Below are 25,793 nucleotides of genomic sequence, written 5' to 3'. Positions count from 1 at the left end.
CACTGGATGCAGTGGAGCACAGGAGGAGGATGTAGGCAGTGAACTCTGCCTGCATAGGATGAATCAACAAATCTGAACCACCAGGTGCTTTTGAATGGACGTGGAAATATTTTTATTTACTTATTAGTATCACTATTGTTATTATTTTCACTGGAGTCTGGCTCCTGGGCCAGAAACGCGTATCTTGACAGAAAATAATAGACTACTCCTGGCTTACATAGGGATGAGGTGGCCTCCCCAAGGCCTAGAACAATTGAAGCTAGACCTGGAAAAGCCCTGGAGATCACATGGCCCAGAACAATCCTGTACTAGCAGGGCAGCACAGACTAACTGCCCCTTTAGGTCTTTCACATCGCTGTTCCCTCTGGCTCTATCTGTGCTGAGCAGCTGCTGCTGGCCAATCCCGTTGCAGTCACTGTCTTCCCCTCCCATGGGCCTCGAGCGCATGTCTGTGCTGGAATGTTATTTTCCAATTGGATTAAGGGTTAGAGAATACCGGCTGTTATTTACCTTTGATTAAAACCAGCCCTCCTCCCTCCGGGGCTGGAGAGGCCAATGTGGCTGTTATTTACTCTGCTGCCAAGCCTGGAGTGAGGTCTGCCCTGCGGCACTCAATAAAAGCCAAGGCAAGACGGGAGCCTAGCGTGGGAGTGGCGACGCAGGCCACTAAGTCCTGTTTGTTTCTTTTGCAATCAAGATTCCAGGCCAGTTTGGTGCTAGGGCCAGAAATGCCAGAACTGCCTGCCTCAGTGGAGAGAGAGAGACACCGTCAAGCACTGGAGGCTGGCCTGGCAAAGAGAAGGTCTGCAGCCCTGCCTGGCCAAGAGTGGGGCATCCAGGGCTTTTCCTGTGCTGTTCTCTGCCTGTTCCCCATTCACTTCATGTCCCCTCAGTTACCCCACACTCCCAATCCAGCCTCCCCGCCTCATTTCCAGACTCCTTCTGCTGACTCTCATTCACACCTCTCAGCCTCTTCCTCCTGTTTTTGTGCACTCTTCCCTCAGACTCTTTCTTTCCTCTCTGCCTCTAGCTCATGTTCTCACCCTTCCTCTGCCCTCATCCTCTTCCTCTCTTACCCCATTTCTTCCCCCCTCTCCCTATCCCCCACCCTCACACACACCATTTGCTTTCATTATCTCCTCCACTTTTCTCATTCCCTCCATTCCCCTTGCTGGGGCTCTCTCTCCCCCGACCCCAGCTGCCCAGGACAATAGAGCAGATGGCAAGCTGTTTGGTTTATATGTCCCCTCAGAAACTCCGCACAGCTCGCGAATCTGCCACTGTTTCTAAAAACAGACACGGTATAACATGGAACCAAGCACCAAGGGGATTGGGGGGGGGGGGGGGCTCAACTCTCCCCTTCTGCCAGCTACACAGGGCAGGGACATCCTCTCTCTCTCTCTCCTCTCTGGCTCAAAACCAAGCCCCCGGTTAAAGAAGCCTATTGCAGCTTTCTAAGCAGCTGCAGCAGAACACAGTCACAAGTGAAATGAGTCTGGCCAGTCTCTGCAGCAGGGATTTCAGTGACGGAGACACAGTGAGGCCCTCTTGCTGTACATCAGTATTATTGGGGAGTGTGCTTGCTCCCTCCAAAGGCATCAGCACCAGCACCAGCAGACAACTCCAAGAAACTGAGCTGCATTTCATGTAGCAACAAGGGGGCATGACGCTGGCATTCCACTGCAGGCTTTACAGTGGGACCTGTGCACAACATTTCGGGTTCCCCCCATCTTGTCTCCTTAAGCTTTTGGGGGCAGGGACGGTCTCTGGCTAGGGCCAAGTCTACACTTCATACTGTTGCTGGCTTAACTATGCTGGCCTGGGGTGTGAGAAGTAATCCCTGCGCAATTCAGGTGTGCAAGCAAAAGCACCTACTGTAGACATTGTTTACCAGCAAAACTCCTTTTTTGCAGGTCTTCCTGATTTTACTGATCAGAGAGGAGGCTGGAAGAAGGGGCCCAGAGCCCTGAAGGGACACCAAGTATTTTCTCTCTCTCCAGTGCTTGAGTGGCTGCTTCTTGCTCACATGCTCAGGTTCTAGCTGATTGCCACATGTCCCCCCCCCCAAATCCCTTGGGGGTCTTTCACCTTCCTCTGCAGGGGTTTCCTGCCACTGCAGGGCTTGGGGCATTGTGCACCTCACTTCCTGTGCTGCTCTGCCTGCAGCACCTATCAAGTCTCCCACTATACCATGTTGGTTACATTTAGGCGGCTGGGTTTCGTATGTGGGCGCTGGGTGGTGCTGATGGCCTGCAATATACAAGAGGTCAGACTGGAAAATTGGAGAGGGGTCTCTTCTGACTCTCACAAGTCGTATCACCAAAGGCACAGTTTTGCCCACCCCAGGAGCACTTTGCTGCTGTGGCAGGCCAGCCTAACTCCCTGGGCAAGCGCATCTCAGATTTGGCCCGAGTCCTCGTACAGCATCTAGAGCTGCGGGGGCCTCTTGTACCACCACCATACAGAGTAAATACACAGCACAAATACTGGCGTCTAACCTACCTGTAAATGGAACCATCCCTTCTGACCTCCAAGGACCAGGTTGGTGCGGTACAATCGCGGTGCAGGCAGCTCTGAGGCCGCTCTCCTTGGTGAGCCCAGCATGGAACTGTGACCCACTGGGATGGGGGAAGTCTTGGCATTTGGCAGAGACGTAAGATCCTCACTGCTCTGTGGTCATTAAAGAGCCCAGGCCCCTGTTTGTAAAAGGGCTCACTCCTTTCTCCCCAGCACACTCCAACTCAGCTAACCACATTGGGCCAGATCCTCAAAGGGATTTAGGTACCTGCCATTGATATCAATTGGAATGAGGTGCGTACACACCTTTGTAGCTCTGGGCCTAAGGAGATTGGGAGCTATGGGACAGAAAGCCTTGTAGCACTTGCCACCAGCGTCAATGACCAGCAAAACGTCACCCATTGGCAACGCAGACCCCCAGCAGCAGAAAGCTCCGCCCCCAGTGGCAAGGGGAAGGAGAGGCAGCTCCTGCATTTCAGCATTAGCCTTCTAGCAGCAGTAGGGCTGGGCTGGCACTGGCGCTGTGGTGCTCTCTCCTGCAGTGATGCTCCATGGCAATAGCCAGCCCAGGAAGCGAGAGGCGTGTGTGCTTTGCAGAGCGCAGCCCCAGCCGCGAGCGGCACAGACACCGCAGAGAAGGAGCGTAAATAATGACAGCGCCGGCACAGGGAATGGCTCCCCAGAGCAAGAGACGCGCCTCATCACTCAAGCACCGCCCGACCTGAAGGAATGATGGAGGCCGTTTTAGCCGCAGGACTGGCCTGGCTGTGGGGGCGGGGGACACCAGCCTGTCTCCCTTTTCCTGCACAAGCTGCCTCTCCCTTCCCACACTTAGTCACGTGCCCTCACCCCTTCCCAATGGGACAGATCCTCAGCTGGCATCAATCAGCAGCTACTAAAGTCAATGAGGCGACACTAATTTTCACAAGCAGAGGATCTGGCCTTATCTCAGTCCCTCGTTCTGGCTGTCTCCTCTTCTCCTCTCTTACACTTCTATGCCAGCAGCCCCTTATCACCCCATCTGACCAGCCTGCCCCACACAGGAATCTGACTTTGGAGGGCAGGGGGAGAAAGTTGCTTCTGCTTCCCTTCCCAACATTGTCCAATTTCCCTATGCCGGCTTTCTCTCCCAGACCCTTTCTCAGACTCACCCTTACCGCTTTGCTTACCCCCAAAGATCCCTGTCCCAAGGGCCCTCTACAGCAAACCCTCTTCTGCCCGCTCCAGCTGTGATTACATGGGAGTTACAGCAATCTCTCCCTGCCTGTGCGCCCCTGATCAGTCCTGTTTGCGTCATACAGGGCTGACAAAATTTCCAGCAGGAGATAGGCCGGAGTCAGAGAATCCAAGAACAAAGCATCCCATTTCATTTTCCTTAAAGCTCACTGATAAGTTCTGGCTCCAGGAACAGACAGCAATGGGTGCTGTAATGAAGTACATTCACATGAGATGTCTGAATACCTGAGATGGGCTCACCAAATCCTGGAAAGCAATTTAAACATCAGCTATAGGCAAATCACCAATCTTGAGGTCCATAATTAATCACACACATTTTAAACAGCGGAATAAATGAGTTTTTAGCTCTCTGGGAATTCAAGCCAGATCAAATTGCCCCAGGCAGAAAATGCAAGTTGTCAAGGGGCAGCAGTGAAGAGGTCTCAACACTCTTAAGTCACCACAGTCTTCTCTGAGTTTATTTTACCTACAAGTGACACCCTGCATGACAACATCTGAAAGAAGAGAGGGGGAACAAACAGTCATCAGTAGTTTTTCCATCTTGTTTCCTTTGCGTATTTGACAGTGCTTTGTGTATAGTCAGTTTCGCCATTTCCCTTCTTTGTGTGAAATCCTGGTGTCTGTGAAGTCAGAGGCAAACCTCCCGTTGACCTCAATAAAACCAGGATTTTACCCTTTGTGGATAGTCAGTAAGGCCCTGATCATGTGAATTGTGCCACACTAAAGCTCCCCATCCTACCCACCCACCCACCAGCCAGCCAATGGGGTTCTGCTCAGTCAGTTGCAAGCATGGGGCCTTAGTCAGTTTCACCACTTTGCGTGGGCTTCTCACAGCCGCAGGTGACAAACATCTTACAGAGCAGGTCAAAAAGACTCAAACCTCGCAATGTTTCCACAGAGGACAGTGAAAAAATTCTGCAAAAAGCTTGTGTGCTAGATGGTTCCCAATAAAACTGTACAGCCCTGATTCAGGGATAGTTCTGAAAACTAATTTTAATTCGAGTTTTAACACTGCTCATATTTCAAGTTGCCAGTGTCTCCTTCAGCTGGCTTTTTGTGCTTAAAGAAATGCTCTTGGATCCCTTTGTCTGCTTTGAGAAGCCCTGTTCTTTCTGGTACAGTACCGGAGCAGTTACCACAGGCTCTTTTGTAGTTCACTTTAACACAACCTTGCTTTCCCAAGCTCTGCCACATCCTCCTCTCCTCATTAGTTTGCAGGTTCTTCATGAGAGCAGTTGCTCTCCACAGGAGTGGTGCTTGCTGGTATGGTTAGAAAATATTCCACTAGTTTAAGAAGGTTTGGACTCACCTGCTGAAGGACTCGACCCCTTCAGGGCCAGATTCTCAACTGGGATAAATGGAGCTGTGCCAGTTTATACCCAGTGAGGCCTTGATCCAGCTCTTACCTCCTATTTCTGCAGCTTATCTTCCCAGAGTTTGTTGTTTAGTTTCCCCTCCCCACTGTGTTGTGCTTTCACTGCCTCTGCACCTGCTGTCACTTCTTCAGATATGATTGGCTTTTTTTAATCTAAGCACTGAATGCATATGAGGTGAGATCTCAAATGGGGGGGGAGGGGAATCCGAGCACTGTAGACTCCTCTGGTAGGTACTAGTTTCTTCTCTCAGGAGGCGCAACCAGTCAGCTTTTTCATGTCCTGGTTAACTTGAAAGCCTCCAAATCTCTTCTCTTACACCAGGGACTTCAAACTCATTCTTAATCTCTACAGATTGTCAGACTCTTACTCCTGAAGCGTGGGTGGCTTCACTTCCAATGGCTTTGATTCGTATTGTCACTGTGCAAGAAAACCATTATATGCGCAGGGAGAGGTAATTGTTGTGAGCAAGTCCTTGTTCCTGGTCAGGGAGGAGTTTCCAGATGAAAGGGTGCATTTCTTGTGACAAAAAGCAGGACTTGAGAGCCATTTACTTCTTCAGAAGTTGATCAGTGACTGGAAGAAATGGTTGGATTGGAAAGTGACAAGAGGCCAGTGTATTCTTGTTCCACAAAAATCAAAGCACACTTTCAGTTCTTGAACTCTCTTTGCCCAGGTGGAAAACACCTTTGAAACATGTAATTTTTAACCCTTCAGTATCAGGCACAAGAGTCTGCAGTGCAAGCCAGGACACCTGTAGTTACTTTGTAAGGTGCTGGGCTGACTGGTTTGCAAAATGGTGACGACATGGTGGCACTCTCCATGAGCTTCTATCATACTAGCTGCAGCAGATGCAGTTCTATTAGCCTGTGTTAAAGATTTCTCTCCAAACCGGATGACTCTGTTGAGAGATTACATGGCACTTTCATCTGCATTCTCACAGAAATACAGAAGTCCCTCATATACCACTGACTTTCACCTTCCCTTGAAAAGGCAACCACTTTACATTTCTTTTATTCAGAGCGCTAGTTGACATTGAACGTGTTTCTTTGCTTTTTTTTAAGCTTCCCCCAGTCTGCCCTCTCCATGTGTGCAAGAACCAAACATAACTGCTATTCATTTCCCATTAATTAGGGAGGGACCTTTGGGTAACACAAGACCAGTCCAGGACAAGAAACAGTCCCCCCCAGGATCTTGAAACATTCTGAACAGTCCGCAACCCTGCAGGCATCCCAGCTCCACCTCTCACTCCTTCCTCTCTCTGCTGCACTGACAAAGAGCTGTCCCCTAGTGCCTGGAAGGCTGAAGTGCAGGGGTAATAAGCTATTTGCCCTTCCATTTTCATGCCATTGTGAATTAGAGGTTTTTGGCACAGCTTTTAAATGCACAATCTCCAATCCGCTCCCGTATGCGCCTTCACTATCTCCTCCTCCCGTCTTCTACCTCACTCTCCTTTTCTCCCACTCCAAATCCTTCTTTAAGTCTATCCTCTCACAGCCCTTCCAGCCAGGTAGGGGTTGGATGCTAATCTTAAAGGACAGACTATTGGAGAGAGGGATTATCCTGATCCCCAGTGGAGAAGAGAAAAGCAAGAATGCTCAAGGAGAGACAGCAATAGCCCCATCGGAATAATGCACAAACCTGCACACACCTCCACCCAGCCATCAGACGACAGTGCCTGCTCCTTCCCTCCCCGCCCCCCATCCCTTCCCCAGGCCAGTCCTGGTGCAGCGCTACTCCAGGGCTGAGCTAGCATAAAGACATGACGACAATCTCATTTTATTTAAATGGCTTATCAAGGACTTGAGTTTCTGACTTGAGAATGTAGCCAAACTATCTAAGCAGAGGCTTAGCAAGGAGGCTGGGGCAAGAGGAGTTCTGGCCAGCAGAGGCTCGACAAATGGAAGACAGGAAAGGCTCTTGTCCAGCACAGGCTCAGTGAGAAAGGGCTTGAGGCCATAAAGGGAGGGGCTCTGCTCAGCAGAGATGGCAGTGAAGGCTGGTGTTTCTCCATTCACACTCTGTCCCCATGCTCCCTGCATGCAGTCGGTGTGGCTCCGGATGGATGCAGAGATATGCTCCATTCAGGCAGCAGGGGGCACCTGCTCTCCATCTATTCCTGCACAGCCAGCCGCTGTGGCCCAAGTCCTGCTGTGCTAACAGAGGCATAAGGCTGCCTCTCCCACTTCTGTCCCGAATGCCCTGGGACTGCCAGGGCGACAGCTGCACTGCCTACATTAACAGAGGCATGTCGGCTTCCCACTCCCTCCCCTCCTCACTCTCCACAAGTATCGCAGAGGCTACAGGAAACTGGGCTGCCTTCAAGCGTCCCACCAATGGCGTCCTTCCACATTGCCACCTGGGCGCCTTGCTGTGGAGCCTACCTTCTCACCCTGCACAGCAAGCACTGACCCACAAAGCTGTCCCTCACTGCAGCGTGCGGCTCCAGGGTGGTCACTGCACAGGGGAGAGGGCACGCCCGGACTCCCGGGGTGCCCCCATGCACAACACAGCCTGAGGGTTGTTGGTCTGAGTTGGCCCCTTTGGGTGTGGGAGCTTATTCGTCATCAGCCGACAGGCCGTGGGCACCAGCCAGTGTCCGGGTAGAGAAGGCAGTGAAGGGAGCGGAACCTGCAGGAGAGAGGAGGAAGGTTAGGCGTGCGCTGTCACTGCCAAATGAAGCAGCGTGGGAGGAGCGCGTCTCCCCGGTGCCCCATCCCACACCAGATGCTCTCACTCTGCATTGCAGGTAGTGCTTGAGCCGTACGTCTCCAGACTCCTAAACTTCACAAGGACGTGGGGATGGTTGGAGGTGAGCCCTGGATCCAGACCCAATCAGTGGCAACACAGGCCCAGCTCCAGCCAAGGCCAAAGCGAACGCCTCAGACATTAAGAGGGCAGGCAGGATGCCAGCTCGAGCTACGCGGCTCTGCCCACTCACCTCAGCCCTGAGCAGCAGCCTCCCCCTGCCCTATTTCAACCGTGCTTGCAGCAAAGACTCTAGGCCAAGCCAGAGCCTCAGGGACCCACCTGGAGGGGTCGTCCTGCTGGGAGAAGGGGCCAGACAGCTCAACGGTGTTGAGTTTCTTCTCAAAGACACCATAGCTGAGGGTGACCTGCAGGGACAGACCATGAGAAAGGAAAGGGGGAGGTTAGGGACCACGGAGGCAGCTTTGGCAGCTCTCTGCTTTTATGTGCTTGGGCTACAGATGCTCCCATCATTCCCCCGTTGGGAGCCACTCTACAAGCTTTGCTTCCCATGCCCACAACCCTTCTGCCCATGCTGATTTACAAGGCCAGGCTTCAGGCATTCACCCCTTTCCGCCTCCATTTCCTCCAGCCCCCATCTCTTCCTCCATGGCAGGGCTATGCTGCAGGGGCCCCATGGGTGGGCAACAGGCATGTCCTCTGGCCCCTGCAGCTCCAGGGTGGAGGGCTCTCCCTCTGCTCTTTGACTGGCAGCAATTTCACTGGCTAGTTAATTGCCTTTTCATCCTTCGCCCATCATTGCAGAGAAGCGTCTAGGGACACATTTGTCAGGGAAAACCTCATCAAAATAATGTGCGGTTGATTCAATCAGTGTCACAATTACCGCCAGAGTGACGTAAACCATTACCCTGGCCCACTTGCTCCTCGCCTCTCCCTCCGCCCCCTCCAAATTTCTTCTGCAACGTCTCCTTCTCCTGACCCTCTCTTCTATTCACCTGCTCTGGGAGCTGGGGCCTGGAGATCAGCTGCAGGTTCTCCAGGTGGGAGTGGAAGAGCGCGTTGGGGAGCAGACGCCCGCCCAGTTTGCACTCAATGATGTAGCCTACGGTGCAGTCGTCAGGGAGGCGAATGAGGTCTGAGGTGCTCAGGAAGTGACTGCCGCTGGAAGAGAATGGGCTGCATTGGTCAGTGGGAAAATACAGACCTCCAGTGGGATCCCCGTATGAGAGAGGGATGAGAGATCGTGAGAGATCTGGCTGTGAAGAGGCAGGAGCCAGCCAATTCTGCCTGTTTGCACGACAAGAATTTATGAACAGATACCCAAGAACGTGTCAATTCTGCTCAACAGGCAGATAGAGCCCAGCAAGTGTGGAGCCTCTAGGGGGTCCCTAGCACAAATACATACCCTTCCTTGCCTGCTCTTACACACTCACAGCTGGGGAGGCACACCCGCACTGACTGTGCCCTCTCTCGCACACACCCCGTGTGCAAATATACATTCACACTACAATTTATGCATGACCTTCCGTGACATTCCGCTGGGTTCCTGATACATACATGCTGACATAGCTACTGACTTCACGGCTCACCTGGCCCAAGGTGCCATCTTGGTGGCCAGCCTACGGCTGATGCAGAATCCAGCCCCTCCCGTAGCAAACCAGAAGTGCACGGATCTCTGGGGAGAGAAAAGAAAGGGGTTGACCACTGCCACTGCTTCCGTACCTGCAGGTCTGAACACCAAAACGCTGGCCATTAGGTACAACCCACCTTCTGCTCCACAACACGGAGTGGCATAGAGGAGAGTCTGCTTTCAAAGCATCAGCTGGTCAAAAATTCAGGACAAATGTACTGCTGCCATGGGACCAGAATTCTTCCCTTAGCTCAGGGGTGAGGAACCTAAGGCCCCGGCAGTATGCGGCCCCGGCATGCCTGGATCTGGCCCCTAAGGCTTAAGGATCTCCTCCCAACATCGGGGAACCTATGCTGGTGCTCCAGCCCCCACTCCAGCTTCTCACTTGTGTGCAGCCCCCAACTGATTTTTCTGGGAGTCAGCAGACCCTGATCCAAAAAAGATTCCCCGACCCTGCCTTAGCCCATTTGCAAGGAGGGACCCTCATAGCAGAGGCTGAAGGCAGATCAGCTGAACACAGTGTTGGAATTCTTCTCTCCCTCCGAGAAGGGAATGTCCATCTGAAGCAAAGGCTTCCTCTTGGTAGAGCTGTATGAGTTGAATCTCTCAGCTGCACAGATGGGGTTCCCCTTGAGGAGCAATATGGGTGAGACTCTCTCTCTCTCTCTCTGGAACCAAGCCAGCACATGGTGTTGTGGTTGTGTGACACAGAGCAAGAAAGGGTTAAGCAGCTTGCAGGCAAATTGACCCAGATTCAACCTTTGAAGACATTTCTAGACAATGCTTGTGTTTTTGTGTGTTTACTAAATACGGTTAGAGGTTAACAATGTAACCAAACAGTTCCTGTCTATCACTATATTCTAAGTCAAAGATCAAAGGGAGATATTAACACCTCAGTGAACTGTGAATGCAGTTTCAGAGCTGTAAGTGTTAGTCTGTAACTGAAAAAACTAGCACCTTAGGGTGTGTCTAAACTACACTCCTCTGCCGACAGAGAGATGTAGATTAGGCACATCGCTATTACAAAGAAGTGGGGATTTAAATATCTCGCGCTTCAATTGAATAGAAATGGCCGACGCGGCACTTTGCTGGCAGAAAGCGGCAGTCTAGACGGGGATCGGTCGACAAGGAAAGCCTTTTCCGACTGATTCTGTAAACCTCGTTGCACGAGGCATAAGGGATCAGTCGGAAAAGGCTTTCCTTGTGGACGGATCCCCAGCTAGACTGCCGCTTTTTGCCGGCAAAGTGCTACGTCAGCAAAAAGCGGCAGCCATTTCTATTAAAATGAAGCACGGGATATTTAAATCCCCGTTTCATTTGCAATAGCGATGTGCCTAATCTACATCCCTCTGTCAGCAGAGGGGTGTAATTTAGACACACCCTTAGAGACTAACAAAACATATAGATGGCATCATGAGCTTTTGTGGGCACAGACCACTTCTTCAGATGAATGGAGGTAACTGTGAATGTAGAGATAGCACTCTCTTCATTTCTCTTTGAAATATACAGCAAATCACCAGGAAATGTGTGCCCTATGAGTCAACAGTGTGTCCTTGTAGCCAAGAAGGCTAATGGCATATTAGGGTGCATTAGGAGGAGCATTGCCAGCAGATCCAGAGAAGTGATTATTCCTCTTTATTTGGCCCTGGGAGGCCACATCTGGAATATTGTGTGTACTGTTCTGGGCCCCCCACTATAGAAAGGATGTGGACGCATTGGAGAGGGTCCAGCGAAGGGTGACCAAAATGATTAGGGGGCTTGAGCACATGACCTATGAGGAGAGACTGAGGGATTTGGGTTTATTTAGTCTGCAGAAGCGAAGAGTGAGGGGGGATTTGACAGCAGCCTTCAACTTCCTGAAGGGAGGTTCCAAAGAGGATGGAAAGAGGCTGTTCACAATAGTGACAGATGGCAGAACAAGGAGAATGGTCTCAAGTTACAGTGGGAGAGGTCTAGGTTGGATATTAGGAAAAACTATTTCCCTAGGAGGGTGGTGAAGCACTGGAATGGGTTACCTAGGGAGCTGGTGGAATCTCCAACCCTAGAGGTGTTCAAGTCTCAGCTTGACAAAGCCCTGGCCGGGTTGATTTAGTTGGGATTGGTCCTGTCTTGGGCAGGGGGCTGGATTTGATGACCTCCTGAGGTCTCTCCCAGCTCTATGGTTCTATGAGTCTATGAAATGGTGGGAAATGGGCAACTGCCTTATGTTAATCCATGTAGCTAATTACTGGTGAGGTTTAGAAAATAGGTCATCTGAAGAAGTGGGTTGTGCCCATGAAAGCTCATGATACCATCTACGTGTTTTGTTAGTCTATAAAGTGCTACCAGACCATTTGTTGTTTTTTAAGTTTATCCTTATAGACTAACTCAGCCACCCCTCTGATGCTTCAGAAAATAGACACTCTTGTTCACCAAGAATTGCATGTAGTCAAGAGGCTTCCCAGGAACCATAGGCATGGGACGTAGCAATGTGGGGACCAGGATCAGCAAGTTATAACAGCAACTTTGTCCTGCTCCAGCAAAGTTCTGTCCCTGCATGCCACCCTCCTGCACTTCCCCCACCTCCAATGCGTCCCCCAGCCCATTTACTGCCTCGGGAAGATTTAAAACTGCCCAGTGGCCCCACTGCTACCACTGGCTCTCTCACAGCTGCCGGTATGTCCCTGGGTGGGAGCGGGGAGGATGTCTCCATGCGCTGTCCCCACCCTCAGCACCCTTGCAGCCAACGGGAGCTACAGGAGCAGTGCCTTGGGGCAGCAGCGCATGGTGAGACCCCACCACCAACAACCTGGGTGCCACTGCTGGAGGGGGTTCCCCAGGTAAGCACCACATCTCCCACTCTCTCCCTACAAATCCCCTCCCATCTCCAAACTCCCTCCCCCAAACCTCCTCTCCTTGCACCCCAAACTCCCCCCCCAGGGCCTGCACCCCTCACTACTCCTGCCCTACCCTCTGCTCCAGCCCAGATCCTGACCCCTCACCCACTCATGCACCTAAATTCCCTCCCAGAGCCTGCACATCCTCCCGCACCCCAATCCCCTGCTCCAGCCCAGAGCCTTGCACCAAGCACCCAAAATCCCTCCCACAGCATGACCCCCTAACCCCTTTTGCACCCAGACTTCCTCCCAGAGCCTGCACCCTGCATCCCCTCCTGCACTCCAATCCCCTACCCACTCTTCCACCCAAACCCCCTCCCAGAGCCTTGGGCGAATGAAGATTCTGGGCATCACCAAAATGTCTGCTGCTGCCACACTCCCAGGTTTTCGCCAGGGCTTTGTTGCTAGCCCAGCACCCGGCAGTGCCAGCTGCCGGACCCACACCTGCGATTCCTGGCTGCCATGCCACCCCTCCCCTCGGTTCCCAGCTGCCATGCAGTCTGCACCCAGAGTCCCACCTGCTGTGCTGTTAAGCCGCCCCTCCCCCAGGCTCCCATCTGCCTTCCTCCCTCCCTCCCCCCTGCCAGCTTCCAGCCCTGAGTTTCCACCCCTGTCCCCAAGCCCACGCTCAGTTTAAGGGGCAGATGGGGCAAGGGGGCTGGCTAAAGGGCTCGTGGAACCAGATCCTTTTAATCTCAAATCTGCTTATGCTTTGTCAGGGGAAGTTTGAGCCACACAATTGAGAGCTCCAGTTCTAATCTAGGTCACCCTGATACTAAACACTGGCTGCACCTATGGACTAATTCTGAAATAACTCTTTGCAGTTCCAGAGCTCCCCATTTCTGCTGTGAAACTGACCTACAGACTTTATTCATGTCTGTCTGGGTAATGCTCTTTTAACCAATATTCTCTCTCTCCTTTTTTTTTTTTTTTTTTTTTAAAGAATTGACTGTAAGCCCATATGTGGGCAAATATTCATGATCTTGGTGGTAATGGATCTAGTCCTTTGGCGCGGGCAGCACTTTTTCAAACAATGAACAACATTTTCAATAATCCCCATCATATCTGACTTGGCTGTCTGAGTGGGAGCCCATGGCTGGGTTGCTTTAAGGGAACTATGTTCTTTGCTTCCGGGTAACCAATAAGGTATTATAGAGGCTTTTCTGTTCTGTTCTTCACTTGGTGGATCTAAGTACTGAAAGATCTACTAGTTTGGGGGATTATCTGCCCCATTCTTTACAATTTTCCCTAAAACAAAATGCAGGACTATGTAGCACTTTAAAGACTAACAAGATGGTTTATTAGATGATGAGCCTTCGTGGGCCGGTCTGGCCGGACTATTTTCTTCCACTATTTGATCTGAGGAAGTGGGTCTGGCCCACGAAGGCTCATCACCTAATAAACCATCTTGTTAGTCTTTAAAGTGCTACATAGTTCTGTATTTTGTTTCAGCTACACCAGACTAACACGGCTACATTTCTATCAATTTTCCCTAACTGAGCCGTCTTGGCGTGGCCCCCATGGGATCCCAGTCACAGGTTGCGTGGGACCAGATTGGGTCCAGTGGAGACCAGGCTTTGGTCCTCCTCTTTTTCAGGTGTGACGAGACACATGTTTAAGTCCCACGAGCTCCCTTGAGAATCCACGAGCCAGTCAGCTGCTTGGCCCCATTGCTGGGGTGTGGGATTTACCGTCTGATTGTTGGGCATCATTTCGGAGGCTCGGATGGGCCGGTTCAGGCTGGGCTTTCCAATGTAAACGTCCTGGGCTGGAGAGTAGGAAGACAAGAGCTTCAAGAGGGCCTGTGGGTTCAGGTAGTTATCATCATCCACATGGCAAAACCAACTGGCAACAGACAGGGAGACAGACGAGAGGAGGTGAGGTCAAGAGGCTGCTGCTGACTCAGCTTCACCTCACAAGCCTTATTTATAGAGCCCTGCAAATCCACAGTTATCTGCTTTATATGTGCAGTATCCGCGTCCATGGATGTGTATATCTGCAGCTCATTTTTGCAGATACAGATGCAGATGTGGATGCAAAATTTTGTATCTGTACAGGGCTCTACTTATTTACAGTAGGGATGTCAAAAAGCAGAAAAATGATTAACCGCGTAACTGGTAACATTTCTATTGGTTACATAGTTAACCACAGCTCCCAGGGGGGCTGCTGGTGCTCCCGCAGCGCTTGGGGCTTCCAGGACTGCCATGGTTCCCACCTCTTTGGGACTGCCAGGGTTCCGGTCCCTCAGGGCTGGGCTTCCTGGCAGCCTTATGAAGAATTTAACCAATGCTGGTAACTGATAAGTGTGAGCTTATCAATTAACCAGCTATCCAGTTAAACTCTGACATCCCTAATGTATAGAGGTCGTGAAGGGCTTGAATCAGCACCTCTGTAAACTAGACCCTTCTTTGCCCTTTCCCACTGGAACGCCATTCACATTCTCCCCACCCCCCTTTAGTCACAGAAGCAGCTACCAGCTGGCAGTGACAGCTTCCCATTCCGGGCTGAGACGTTCCCTCCCATGCCCCTTCACGCAGGTGTGAAGGCCACCCCTGTGTGTTCACCTCAGGCCGCTGGCCAAGAACGCATCAAACTCGGCGGCCATCTTGCAGGAGAGGGCTGGGTGGCTATGCTCTGAGGAGCAGTTTGTGAGCACCACATGGTCACCTGCAGGGAAAGGAGACAGAGCTCCAGGTCAATGCAAACCCACCCCACCCATCTCCAGCCTGGCTGGGCCAGGAAACCCTTCTGGCCTGAGAGAGCAGGGATCATTCAGAGTGTTAATTCAGTCCTGGCTGGCTCACATTCACACCCGGCTCACAAATAGGGTCCCCACATCGCTCTGGCCTTTTCCCTCCCCACCTTTCTCTCTGGATTCAATCTTCCTGTTCACAACCCATGAGCTGCTTCCTAAGGAACACCAGCCTTGCCTGGGGGGGCGAGAGGGGAGGAATCCCTGCTGCTGGGCTGAAGGGGAAGCTTGTCTCCTGGGGCTTTCAATCCCAGACTTCTCCCCACACAAGCAAGGCACCAGCAAGATCGAGCTCACTCATCGCCGATGGTGACACTTAGTCTGCACCATGCAGATGATCTGGTGAAGCATTAATAACACCACGGCATATAGGAGCCTCACGGACATTGATGATCTTCTCCGCGGGTCAGGCTAGAGCAGGGGTGGGCAATAATTTTTGACGGGGGGGGGGCACTCCAAGAATTTGGAAAGTGGTCAAGGGCCACACACTTCCATGATATTAATGGAGAGGGGCGGGGTCTGAGATGGAAGTTGCGTGCAGAAGGGGCCTTATGCTGAGGGCAGGGGCAGCACACAGTCTCTCCCTCCAGGCTTGCAGCGTTCAGAGCAGCACACATAGCCCCCGGCAGCTGGCTGCTCTGAGTGCTGTATGGGGGGGGAAACGGGGGGGAGGAAGGGAGCCTGACTGAGGCTCCAGCTGGGTTGCAGGCTGGATCTGGCAGCTTGGTGGGCCGGATCCAGACTGCAGGCTATATTTTGCCCTCCCCTGGACTAGATGATCTGGCGTTTCCTTCTGGCTGTAATCTCTCTGACGCCAGCACTGTGAGGCAAGGAAGTACCATCTTCCCCATGCGGGAGCAGCCAGAGGGGAAGTAGCTTGACACAGGAAGCCTGTTGCAGAAGCAGGAATTAAACCAAGCTCTTCCAAATCCCAGCCCACGGCCTTAGCAACAGAACCTTCCTTCCCACCGGTGTCTGGGATGGCAGACAGGGAGGCCCAACCCCCATGTTACCAGCCAGCAGCTCTGCAGCTGGAATCCAACAGCTTCTCCCGGCACCTGCTGCGCCAGTCTCCCGTCTCCTTCCTTTCAAAAAGCAAGCCCGGCCTCCCGCCCCCTTTTCAGAAGGGAACTAAGCTGTACTGAGCCTCGTCCCTAGAGTGAGCCTGCAGGACTCCTGCTGGGGGCTCAGCGGGGTTCATCCTATCGCCCGGATCCAGCGGGGCACCCCGTGGTGAATGGGAGGGGGATAACCAGCCCTTACTCAGGGCCTGAATTCATGGTGCGGGGGCTACATGATAGGAAAGGCTGGGTTACCCATTCGCTTCTGCAGAGCTTTGTCTTCTTCATCAGTAAAGATGTAGGTCTGAGAAAACGGGAGAGAGAGGAGAGGGTGAGGCCCAGCTCTGGCTCCAAGCTGTCACCGTACATCACCATACAGCCCACCTCCCCATTCGGGCTCCCTGCAGCTGCCTGCCGCTAGGCTTAAGTTGTGCAGCCCAGAGGTTCTCTGGGCAGGGGCAAGTGGGAGCCGCTGCCCCAGCTCATAGCTCACCTGCCTCTTCTGCTTCTCTTGCAAGGGGCTGGTGGATAATTAATCCTCTTTGAGCCCTGTGCCCTGCTGCTTCTCCAGCCTGCCCCAGCTTCAGTTCAGAGAGATTTCCCCTGTTCACATACCCGGCCCTCCTGTGCAAGAGGCAAGGGGAGTGGGGAGCCCTGGAGGCCAGCTACCCCCAATGCTGGGACCCCACTCCTGTGTTCACACTGGGGAGACTCCCTGACAGCCAAGGAACCCAGGAATCCCAGCAGTCCCATTTTGGTCCCTGGAGTCTTGTTTGCTTCACAGAGACCCTCACTAACCCACCAGTGCAGGTGAGAGAACCCTATTCTGAGGGCTTCATTACAATACACACCCGTGTTACCCGCAGGGCCTGGGGTCCCGTCCTTGAGCAACCCACCCCCGTTGTGTTCCCCAACCAACACCCTAACTCCCATGGCTCTGCCACCTGGTGAAGGGAGAGCTTGAGGGCAGCCCCAATGTGCCGAGCCTGGGGAGGGGAGGCCCAGCCTGGGGGGTTGGATGTTGTCAAGCGGCAGATGAAAGCAGCAGCTTTGCGGTCAAAGGAAATGTGGGCTAAAAGGAGAACATCTGCTTGTGTGTATAGCAGCTCGAACCCCCGGCTCTTCCCAGCCCCCCTCATTCACCTCAGGTCCCTCCCCCCCCCCCGTCACCATTCTGTGACACATCCCCCCCCAGGGGGCAAGGGGGGATCACGGCCAGCTGAAAAAAGCTCCCTTCATGCGGAAAATGTGCTTTCAAGGAACCAAAGGGGCTGGAAGAAAGAGACACAAGCCTTAAACAATCTCCCCACCAGCTGCCCGCAAGCTGGTTAAACACAGCGCCCAAGCCAGGGTGCCGGGGGGAGGGGGAGAGGAGGGCAGGAAGAGCACGAGAGCAGTCCGACAGGCACCACAGCAAACCACTCGGGCAGTGGGCCAAGGCAGCCCACACCCCTAGCTCTCAGTCCGGGTGCCGCTTCCCCCTCAGGCTACTGGACAAGGGGCGAAGGGGCCAAGATAGCACGGGGGGAAGCCAGCCTACGATCATTGGAATGGGCAGCCTTAGGGGAAGAGTTGTGAAGATGATGTGCTGAAGGGCAGACAGCCCCGAAGAGCCACAAGCTCTGAAGCCAGAGGGTGCAGCGGGCGGTGCCGAGAGTGCCAAAGGGAGAGACGCTGGGGGAAAGCAAGATCCCCCCTAGTGCAGTGAGGAAAGTTGCCTGACCTTCCACACAGGAGGGGGGAGCACTGTTTGACGAGGCAGTGGCGGGGGGAGAGGCGCACATCTGTGGGGTGAGGTTAAGGGAGAGATCACTCTCCCTCCCCCCAAACTCTGAAGCAGCTTTCCAGCTGGAAAAGCCAAGCCAGAGGTACCAGAGTTCTTTCCATGCTACGCAGCCCATTCCCCCCACTCCTGTTCATTCGGAGCTCAGGGACACTCTCTTGTCCCCCAGCCCTTGTCCCTCCCCTGTGTCCTGAAGGTGACTGCAGCAGCAGAGCCAGTGTGGCAGCTGATAGCCCTGTCTCTGCCCCCTGCCGGGTGGAGTTGCTGGAGTAATGGCCTGCCCCATTTCCCTCAGCGGGGCTGCATGGGAGGGCTGGGGCAGGAGAGAGCTGGCGGGGCACTTTTAGAAACCTGGCACCCGACGGTCCATCTCTCAAGGAGACACGTGCCTCCATTACCTATCTGAAGGTGCCTGGAGGGGGTTGCTGGGACAAACAGAGCCTCACACTCACCTCCCTCACATCCAGCAACCTCCAGACTAGGGATGCAAATTTTTATCAAAACAGTTAGCCAGTTATACAATTAAAATTATATTGTTTAACTGGTTAACCGTTGCTGGGCAACCAGAGAGAGGGATCATACTGGGGGTGCTGGGGCTGAGGCAATATAAAAGACCCCGCAGTGAAGCTCCCCAGGAGTGGGGCCAGAAGCCCCAGCCAGCCCCACTCCTTGGAAGGCTTTGCTGCAAGCTCTGAAAATCAGGTTGATCCACTTGGGGCCTCATGCAGATTCTCAGCTCAATGGCATTGCCACCCAAGCTGGCACTGATAATACAGACAGCTGATGCAAGTGCCTGCCTGCACAGGAGGAAGCTCTGTGGCTGAGCAGAAGCATGTCCCCAGACCACAAGAAGGGGAAGCTAAGTTAGCATGAGCAGCAGCAGAGTTTAGTGGAGTAACTGTAAGACTGAGAGCAAGTGATTCCTACTCCTAGCTCTGATATCAACTATCTCTGTGCAGATAGCCATGTCCAGTGTCCCTACCCTTTGTGATTTCCTTTCCCCACCAAGCTAATGATACTTGCCTCCCTCACCAGCGTGGGTGTCCCAGGGATGCACAAATGCTGTGTGCTGCTAGCTGGGGACTCAAATTCCCCAGAGCGAACACAAAAGCCTTCACAGGATGGAGCCTGGTGTCCCCCACCACTCAAAGGGACACCTCTGCCTTGCAAATCAGACAGTCTGGTGTTTATTGTGCAAAACTTCCCTGGGGTAGAAAAATCCATGTTTTTCAAAAGCAAAGCATGCTTGGCGTTGCAAAATTTCTGGGGTTTTTCTAGGGTTGCCAGGCATCCGCTATTGACCCAGACAGTCCAGAATCTTCACGTCCTGTTTGGTAAAAAAATTCAGAACATACCAGACACCTAAAATGTCCAGTATTTTCTGATTTTTTTTCCTGGCCAGGAGGCGAAAATCCCAGGTGCTCACCTGGTTCTGTGGGGGAGCTGTCTGGCCCGGAGAAGGAAGACAAGATGCCAGACAGCAGCCTGTTAGAGCCAAAAAGCTCTTAAAGGGGCTATACTTTTTTATTGTTATTTTTGCTTAACTCTCTGGGTTCTTTTTTTTTTTTTTTTTTGGCTCAACAAGTTTGGTCTCCCCCCCTTTAAATCATCTGGCAGCCCTAGATTTTTCCCCAATAAAAAGCTGAAGCTTTTGTGTTAGTTTTTCCTCTCACCCCTGTAACTGGGTGTGACTCACCACCATGGGGCTTCCTGCTGGACACTCTGGGAATCAGCTTTTTGGTGCTGGCATGCCTCCTTCTGGTTGGTGTCCCACCCATGGTTATCTATTTTCTCCACCTCTGGGTACTGCCCTACTACAGTGCCCCCTCACTCTGGTGTCCTCCCCCTTTGGAACTCCCCTGTGCCCACCTTGCCTCAGTGACCCACTACCAGGAATCATCTAGCCCCTTACCCCAGGTGCAAACTGCAGTCTGAAATGGCCACTCATCACTGGCAAAGGGGTGTGGATCTGCTTCTGCTGCCTCCCTGAAGCCTTAGTACCTTGAGGCCTCACTTCAGGCCCTGCAGCCTGGGCAGAACTGCCCCAGCTCTGCCTGCCTCTTCCCAGCACTGCTGTCTCAGGAAACCTCCCACTTCTCTAGCAGCCAAATCCCTCCTGTTTCCCAACCAGAACAAGAGAGTCAGTCCACCTCTCTGCTACACCCTGAGCCTTTATTTATACTCCCCTCACCTGGGCCCTAAGTGTACCTGTCTCCGCTGTGGGGCTTTGCACAGCCCTCTTCCAGGGCTGGGTTTTTCTTTTAAAGAGCCAATGTGGGGCCTATTTGAAACCATGGGAAGGTGGGCTGGTGAAGCCCATTTTCCCTTCCACCACTATCTCTGTCACTAGCATGATAAGAAAAACATGGCAAAAGGAGGGGAAAAGAGGAAAATCTAAAAGTTTTCAGTAGAATAAAATTCAACAGACAGCACATTTTGAAAACATCACACACACACACACTTTTTTTTCCAGACAATTCTACTTGCAAAGGGGCTGTGAGAGACCTTGAGAAGTCATTAAGTCCAACCCCCTGGGCTGAGGACAGACTAAATAAACTCATCTGAAGAAGTGGGTTTTGCCTACAAAAGCTCATGATACTATATGTATATTTTTGTTAGTCTCTAAGGTGCCAGAGGACTACTTGTTGTTTTTAAAGTTACAGACTAACACGGCTACTCTGTTCTTAACAACTTCTAATGATGAGGATCTCACAACCTTTCTAGGAAGCCTGTTTCAGAGCTTAACTACCCTTACAGTTAGCCACTGTTTCCTTATACAGGCAGTCCCCGGGTTACATGGATCCGACTTACATCGGATCCCTACTTACAAACGGGGTGAGGCAACCCCGCACTAGCTGCTTCCCCCCCCCTGCAGACCAGGGAGACACGAAGCTAGCGCCCCCCCTTCCCCCCAGCAGACCAGGGAGACACGAAGCTAGCGCCCCCCCTTCCCCCCAGCAGACCAGGGAGACGCGGAGCGGCTTTTCTCAGCAGACACCTCAGCTTGAGAATAAAGGACTGAGGGAAGTGAGGTGTGGGAGAATAAAACTGAGCTCTGGAGAAATGTTTGGCTAGAGTTTCCCCTACAATATGTACCAGTTCCGACTTACATACAAATTCAACTTAAGAACAAACCTACAGTCCCTATCTTGTACGTAACCCGGGGACTGCCTGTATCTAAGCTAAATCGCCTTTGCTATAAAATAAGCATATTACATCTTGGCCTACTTTCTGGGGGCATGGAGACCAAATGATGTACATCCTCTTTATAGCAGCCCTTAACATATTTGAAGACCGTTATCAAATCCCTCCCCATTTTTTTCAAAGGGAAAATCCCTCATAGGTAAGGTCTTCTAACCCTTTTACCATTTTTGTTGTTCTCCTCCAGACTCTAATTTGTCCCCATCTTCCCTAAAACGTATACACAATATTCCAGCTAAGGCCTCACCAGTGCGAAGTAGAGCAAGACACTTACCTCCCATGTCTTACATACAGCACGCCTGTCAAGGCACCCACAAATGGTATTAGATTTTTTTTGCCACTGCATTACATTGTTGACTCCTATTCAATTTACAATTAACTGTGACATACACAGAGCTCTTTTCCAGCAGAGCTGCCCACTAGCCAGTTATCCCCCATTTTGTAGTTGTGCATTTGATTTTTCTTTCCTAAGTGGGGCACTTTGCACTTGTCTTTCTTGTATGTCATCTTGTTAATTTCAAGACCAGTTCTCCAATGTGTCACGGTACTTTTGAATTCTGATCCTGTCCTTCCGTGTACTTGCAACTTTTCCCAGCGTGGTGAAGTCTGCAAATTTAATAGATTTCCCACACATGTAGACAAAGGTCAGGTAATTTGGGATGTCCCGGTGAATCTTCTCACTCCCCCTTCCCCTGGCCAGACTGGACAGCTACGTCTACACTGGCATGAATTTCCGAAAATGCTTTTAACGGAAAAGTTTTCTGTTAAAAGCATTTTCGGAAAAGCGCGTCTAGATTGGCAGGATGCTTTTCTGCAAAAGCACTTTTTGCGGAAAAGCGTCCGTGGCCAATCTAGACGCGGTTTTCCACAAAAAAGCCCCAATCGCCATTTTTGCGATCGGGGCTTTTTTGCGGAAAACAGTACTATGCTATCTACACTGGCCCTTTTGGGCAAAAGTCTTTCGGAAAAAGACTTTTGCCCGAACGGGAGCAGCATAGTTTTTCTGGAAAAGCACTGATGATTTTACATGAGATCGTCAGTGCTTTTCCGGAAATTCAAGCTGCTGATTTTCCAGAAAAACTTGCCAGTCTAGACACTGCCAACAGGTGCCCATTACATTTGAGGTAGGAAAACTGTTTTGCAAGCCCACTCGGAAACACTGTGGCCAGCTGTAATCCTGGCACCCATGTGCCACAGCTCAGCCCACATAACACATACATGCCAAGAAGTGTCAAGTATGGTATCTGCGAAGAGCCAATAGAAAGTAGAAGGCAGAGCGCTGAGGGCTTGAAGAAGTATGTCTAGAAGAGGAAGTACGATATTTCAGACACTAACACGCATAGAGGAAGTAGGTTCAAAATAGGACGTGGCTTCCTCTGACAAACCACAACTGACTAGGCAGTGGAAAGCACCAGACAGTTACAGCTCAGCGCGTGGAGGGGAAACGGCCCTCACCCAGAATGCCCTGCTCTGTCTCAAGTGCTGTTTTTCACTGTACCCCCCACAAACTCTGCTCCACATTTCAGTCCTGATTCTGCAACTGGCTGTGCCTGGGCAGAGCTGTGAGCACCCCTCCCCCCGACTCCTGTTGAAAGCCACATGCAGGATAGGGCCTTAGGCAGCACCTGTGTTTGCAGTGCCACAGGGCAGTCAGAGATCCCTCCCAGCTAGGGTTGCCAGATGATTTCACCAAAAATACCGGACCCTCCACCCCAAAAATAAAAGTACCAGGAAAATTTTGTTGAGCCAAAAAAAAAAAAAAAAAAAGTGCTACTCCCCTGCCACTCCCGCCGCATGTCTGACGGGCACGGAGCCAGGAAAAGCAGAAAATACTGAACATTTTATATGTCTGGTATTTTCTCAATTTCTTTACCAGACAGATGGTGCAAATAACAGACTGTCCAGTTCAATATCGGACACCTGGCAACCCTACTCCCAGCACCCCTTGCAATGATTTTGAGATTAGTAAGAGCAGGCACTGGGCAGCGGAGTTGGTACAGATTGTACCTCTCTAGCCCAGCACCCTCAGGATCTGACTGGTGCCAAACCAGAGAATTTTCCAGAATGGACTCTTGGAAGACATTTCGGGCTAAATTAGAGCTAAATAACAGCACAGAACACGGAGAGCCAGGACTAGTGACTGTAAACACACTTTATGGGACTGTGGGAAATTTGGCCACACCCATAAGCTGACACCCGGCTAACTAAAATCATGTCTGACCATGGATATTGCCGGACCAGAGAGTGCTGGACTAGAGAAGTTAAACCTGTACCATGGCCTCTCCTACTTGATCTATTTAAACAATGCAAATGCCTAGAGTCTACAACCAGCTCCTTGTGGGCTGTCCCTGTTACATGGGGCGATCCCAGGAGGAAGAGGGTGTTTTCCCCCAGCTATTGTTAAGTTTGTTTTGAGTCACAAGTGTGCACTGGCCTAATGCGCCACAAACCAGCTCTCCCCCCAGGATGTTAGTCTCTGAAGATTCTGCTGGATGAAGGGGGAAGGACCATGCAGGTTCCAGTACCAACACACAGAAACAGCAGCCCATGCACACAGAGCAAGGCTGAGGAACTGCCACCAGAATGGGTGTGAACGGACTTGGTGCTCCAGCAAAGCAAGGGACTGACAGCACTGAGACAGACCTGGGCCATGTAGGCACTGGGCGTGCACCCTTATGCAGCCCCACTGCACCCTTCCTGCAGTCCCAGCCCTGAACCCCACACACTCAGATTCTGCCACTTTGCAGCTGGGATAACCCCGGCTTCTCTGCACTCCTCAGCCAACACACCACATCTTGTCCTCAAGCATCCTTGATCACTCCGGGCCCCGGTAGTCCTTCCTGGACAAACAGCCTCATCCAGATGTGGATTTGTGAGGTGTACAAATGGCATGAGGCGGGAGGGAGCAGCTAGTCTGAAACCTCATGAAGTCATTCCACTTGAGAGCTGAGATCAGCTGCTGGAATCAGGCCTCTGAGGGTGAAAGCTCAGTGCACCAGACCCCTCGGTGCCCCCCCCCCCGTATTCTCCAACCCCAGCAGCTGATGGAAGCACAGCTGCCACCAATGTGCAACACTGCTCCCCTAGTGCAGCTGATTGAAAGCAGTGAATTGCCACCCTGAGGCTGTGCTTAGGTGAGATGCTGACAGTCCCTGTCACATCCCACTTCTCTGCTCAAGCCCATGAGAACAGCCAGGTTAAACCCGTGTGTCTCTCTACAGGGCTTTCTCCTGAGCCTGAAGGTGGTTCAGATCCAGTTAATAAAGCCCCTGTCCCTCTGCACAGTGGAATCAAGGGTTAGACATGATGTAGGAGACACAATGAATGGGACAGTTGTTCTTAACCCCCTTTCAGCATGACTAGTTCATCAATATGAGTCCAGGGCTCCTTATTCCCCCCCTCAGGCATTAGCTTCCTCCTGGCCCCAGTGTGCCCACCAACGAGCCCGTTATTGTAAATGAACCCCTCCATCCCCACCTCATACACACCTGCTCTTTGGCCTCGGATATCCAAGTGTCCAGCAGCAGTACCAGCCTGGTCTGGTGGAACCTCCTGGTTGTCTTCACAGCAATGAAAACCTCTCCCAGCTCCAGGTCTCTCCGGACACTAGAGCCCACCTTGGAAAGGCCCAGTGGCTCTTTCAGTTCCTGACACCTGTTGCTGTCTCCCAGCACCTCCGCTGGGGGCAGTTCCGCCTGGTGTGCTGAGATCTCCGATGTCCCATCACCTACTGCTTGGTCGTGGGCCACCTTCTGAGTGCCATGATGCCGCATGGAGAGGAAAGCCATAGTGACAAGGAGCAGGGCTGCTCCGGAGAGCCAGCGGAGGAGATGCTGACGCATCACTGCCAGCTTCCAACGCCATGGCAAGAAACCTAGCAGGCAAAGGGAGCTTCTTCCGCCACATCCCAGGATAGGTGGGCCCCACACTGGCCTCATGCCTCCCAAAGGGGAGGCTAGAGAGAGGACAGACGGGCTGAGGCCCAACTAGGCCATGGAATGTGATGGGAGAGGAGCAGAAAGTGGCAGGGACATTTTAAGAGAGCCAAACATCAAGGCTGAAAGCGACAATTGTCCCTGGGGATGGTGGCTGCCACCAGGAAAGAGACATAGGGACCAGGAAGAGCTGACTGCAGGTGGCAGAGGACAGGTGACAGGCAGACACCTGAAGGCCAGCAAATTACACAACCAGAGCTGAACTAACCCAGACCCCAAGCTCCTAGCTGAGAGATCCAGGGCCCTGGGTGTGGGGCTGATCAGGGTGAGAGGTCAAGGGTCCAGGAGGAGAGTCCATTCCGTGCCAGGGGCCGAGGATCCCAGGTTTCCAGGAGGCGTGATGGGGGAATATCCAGGAGAGTGACTCTGGTTTCCAGGCTGGAGGCAAAGGGCCTGACCCAGCATCCAAGGATGCACCAGGGCAGATCCCAGGCTAGAGGCTGAAGCAGGCAAGAGGCTGGGGAGAGCCGGCTGCAGGGAGTGAGCAAGCACGCTGCCTTCCACCGGCTCTGTCTGTTCAGCTCTGCTGACTCCCTCTAGTTAGACACCAGGCCCCGCCCACTCCTTCCTTGGGCTCAGGGTAGGCGGGGCCCTTCAGCCTGTGGTGGGGAATCTGGGTAGCTGTGCCTCTGCTCACAGCTGCTGCCCTGAGGGCTGCTC

The 25,793-nt window shown here is 52.3% G+C and overlaps 1 protein-coding gene across 1 annotated transcript; it reads right to left on the bottom strand.

Moving 5' to 3' along the window:
* Positions 1–1,288: 1,288 nt before the first annotated feature.
* On the bottom strand, positions 1,289–25,793 carry MFNG (MFNG O-fucosylpeptide 3-beta-N-acetylglucosaminyltransferase). The gene is made up of 8 exons (XM_006118917.4): positions 24,627–25,793; positions 16,410–16,458; positions 14,906–15,008; positions 14,033–14,186; positions 9,425–9,510; positions 8,831–8,996; positions 8,157–8,242; positions 1,289–7,757 (listed from the first exon to the last, which is right to left on the bottom strand). The coding sequence occupies exons 1-8, from the start codon at positions 25,074–25,076 to the stop codon at positions 7,694–7,696; spliced, it is 1,158 nt and encodes a 385-aa protein (XP_006118979.2). The 5' UTR covers positions 25,077–25,793; the 3' UTR covers positions 1,289–7,693.

This window comes from Pelodiscus sinensis, chromosome 1 (genome assembly GCF_049634645.1).
Source record: "Pelodiscus sinensis isolate JC-2024 chromosome 1, ASM4963464v1, whole genome shotgun sequence".
NCBI lineage: Eukaryota > Metazoa > Chordata > Testudines > Trionychidae > Pelodiscus > Pelodiscus sinensis.
Note: the sequence above shows the minus strand (reverse complement) of the source record. Positions and strands in the feature narration are given on the sequence as shown.

Coding starts and splice junctions, on each gene's coding strand:
- MFNG (XM_006118917.4), bottom strand. CDS start 25,076: ATGAGGCCAGTGTGGGGCCCACCTATCCTGGGATGTGGCGGAAGAAGC. Junction 15,009..16,409: donor AGCTCTGCAGAAGCGAATGG/GTAACCCAGCCT, acceptor CTTTCCCTGCAG/GTGACCATGTGGTGCTCACA. Junction 14,187..14,905: donor TTCTTGGCCAGCGGCCTGAG/GTGAACACACAG, acceptor GTCTGTTGCCAG/TTGGTTTTGCCATGTGGATG.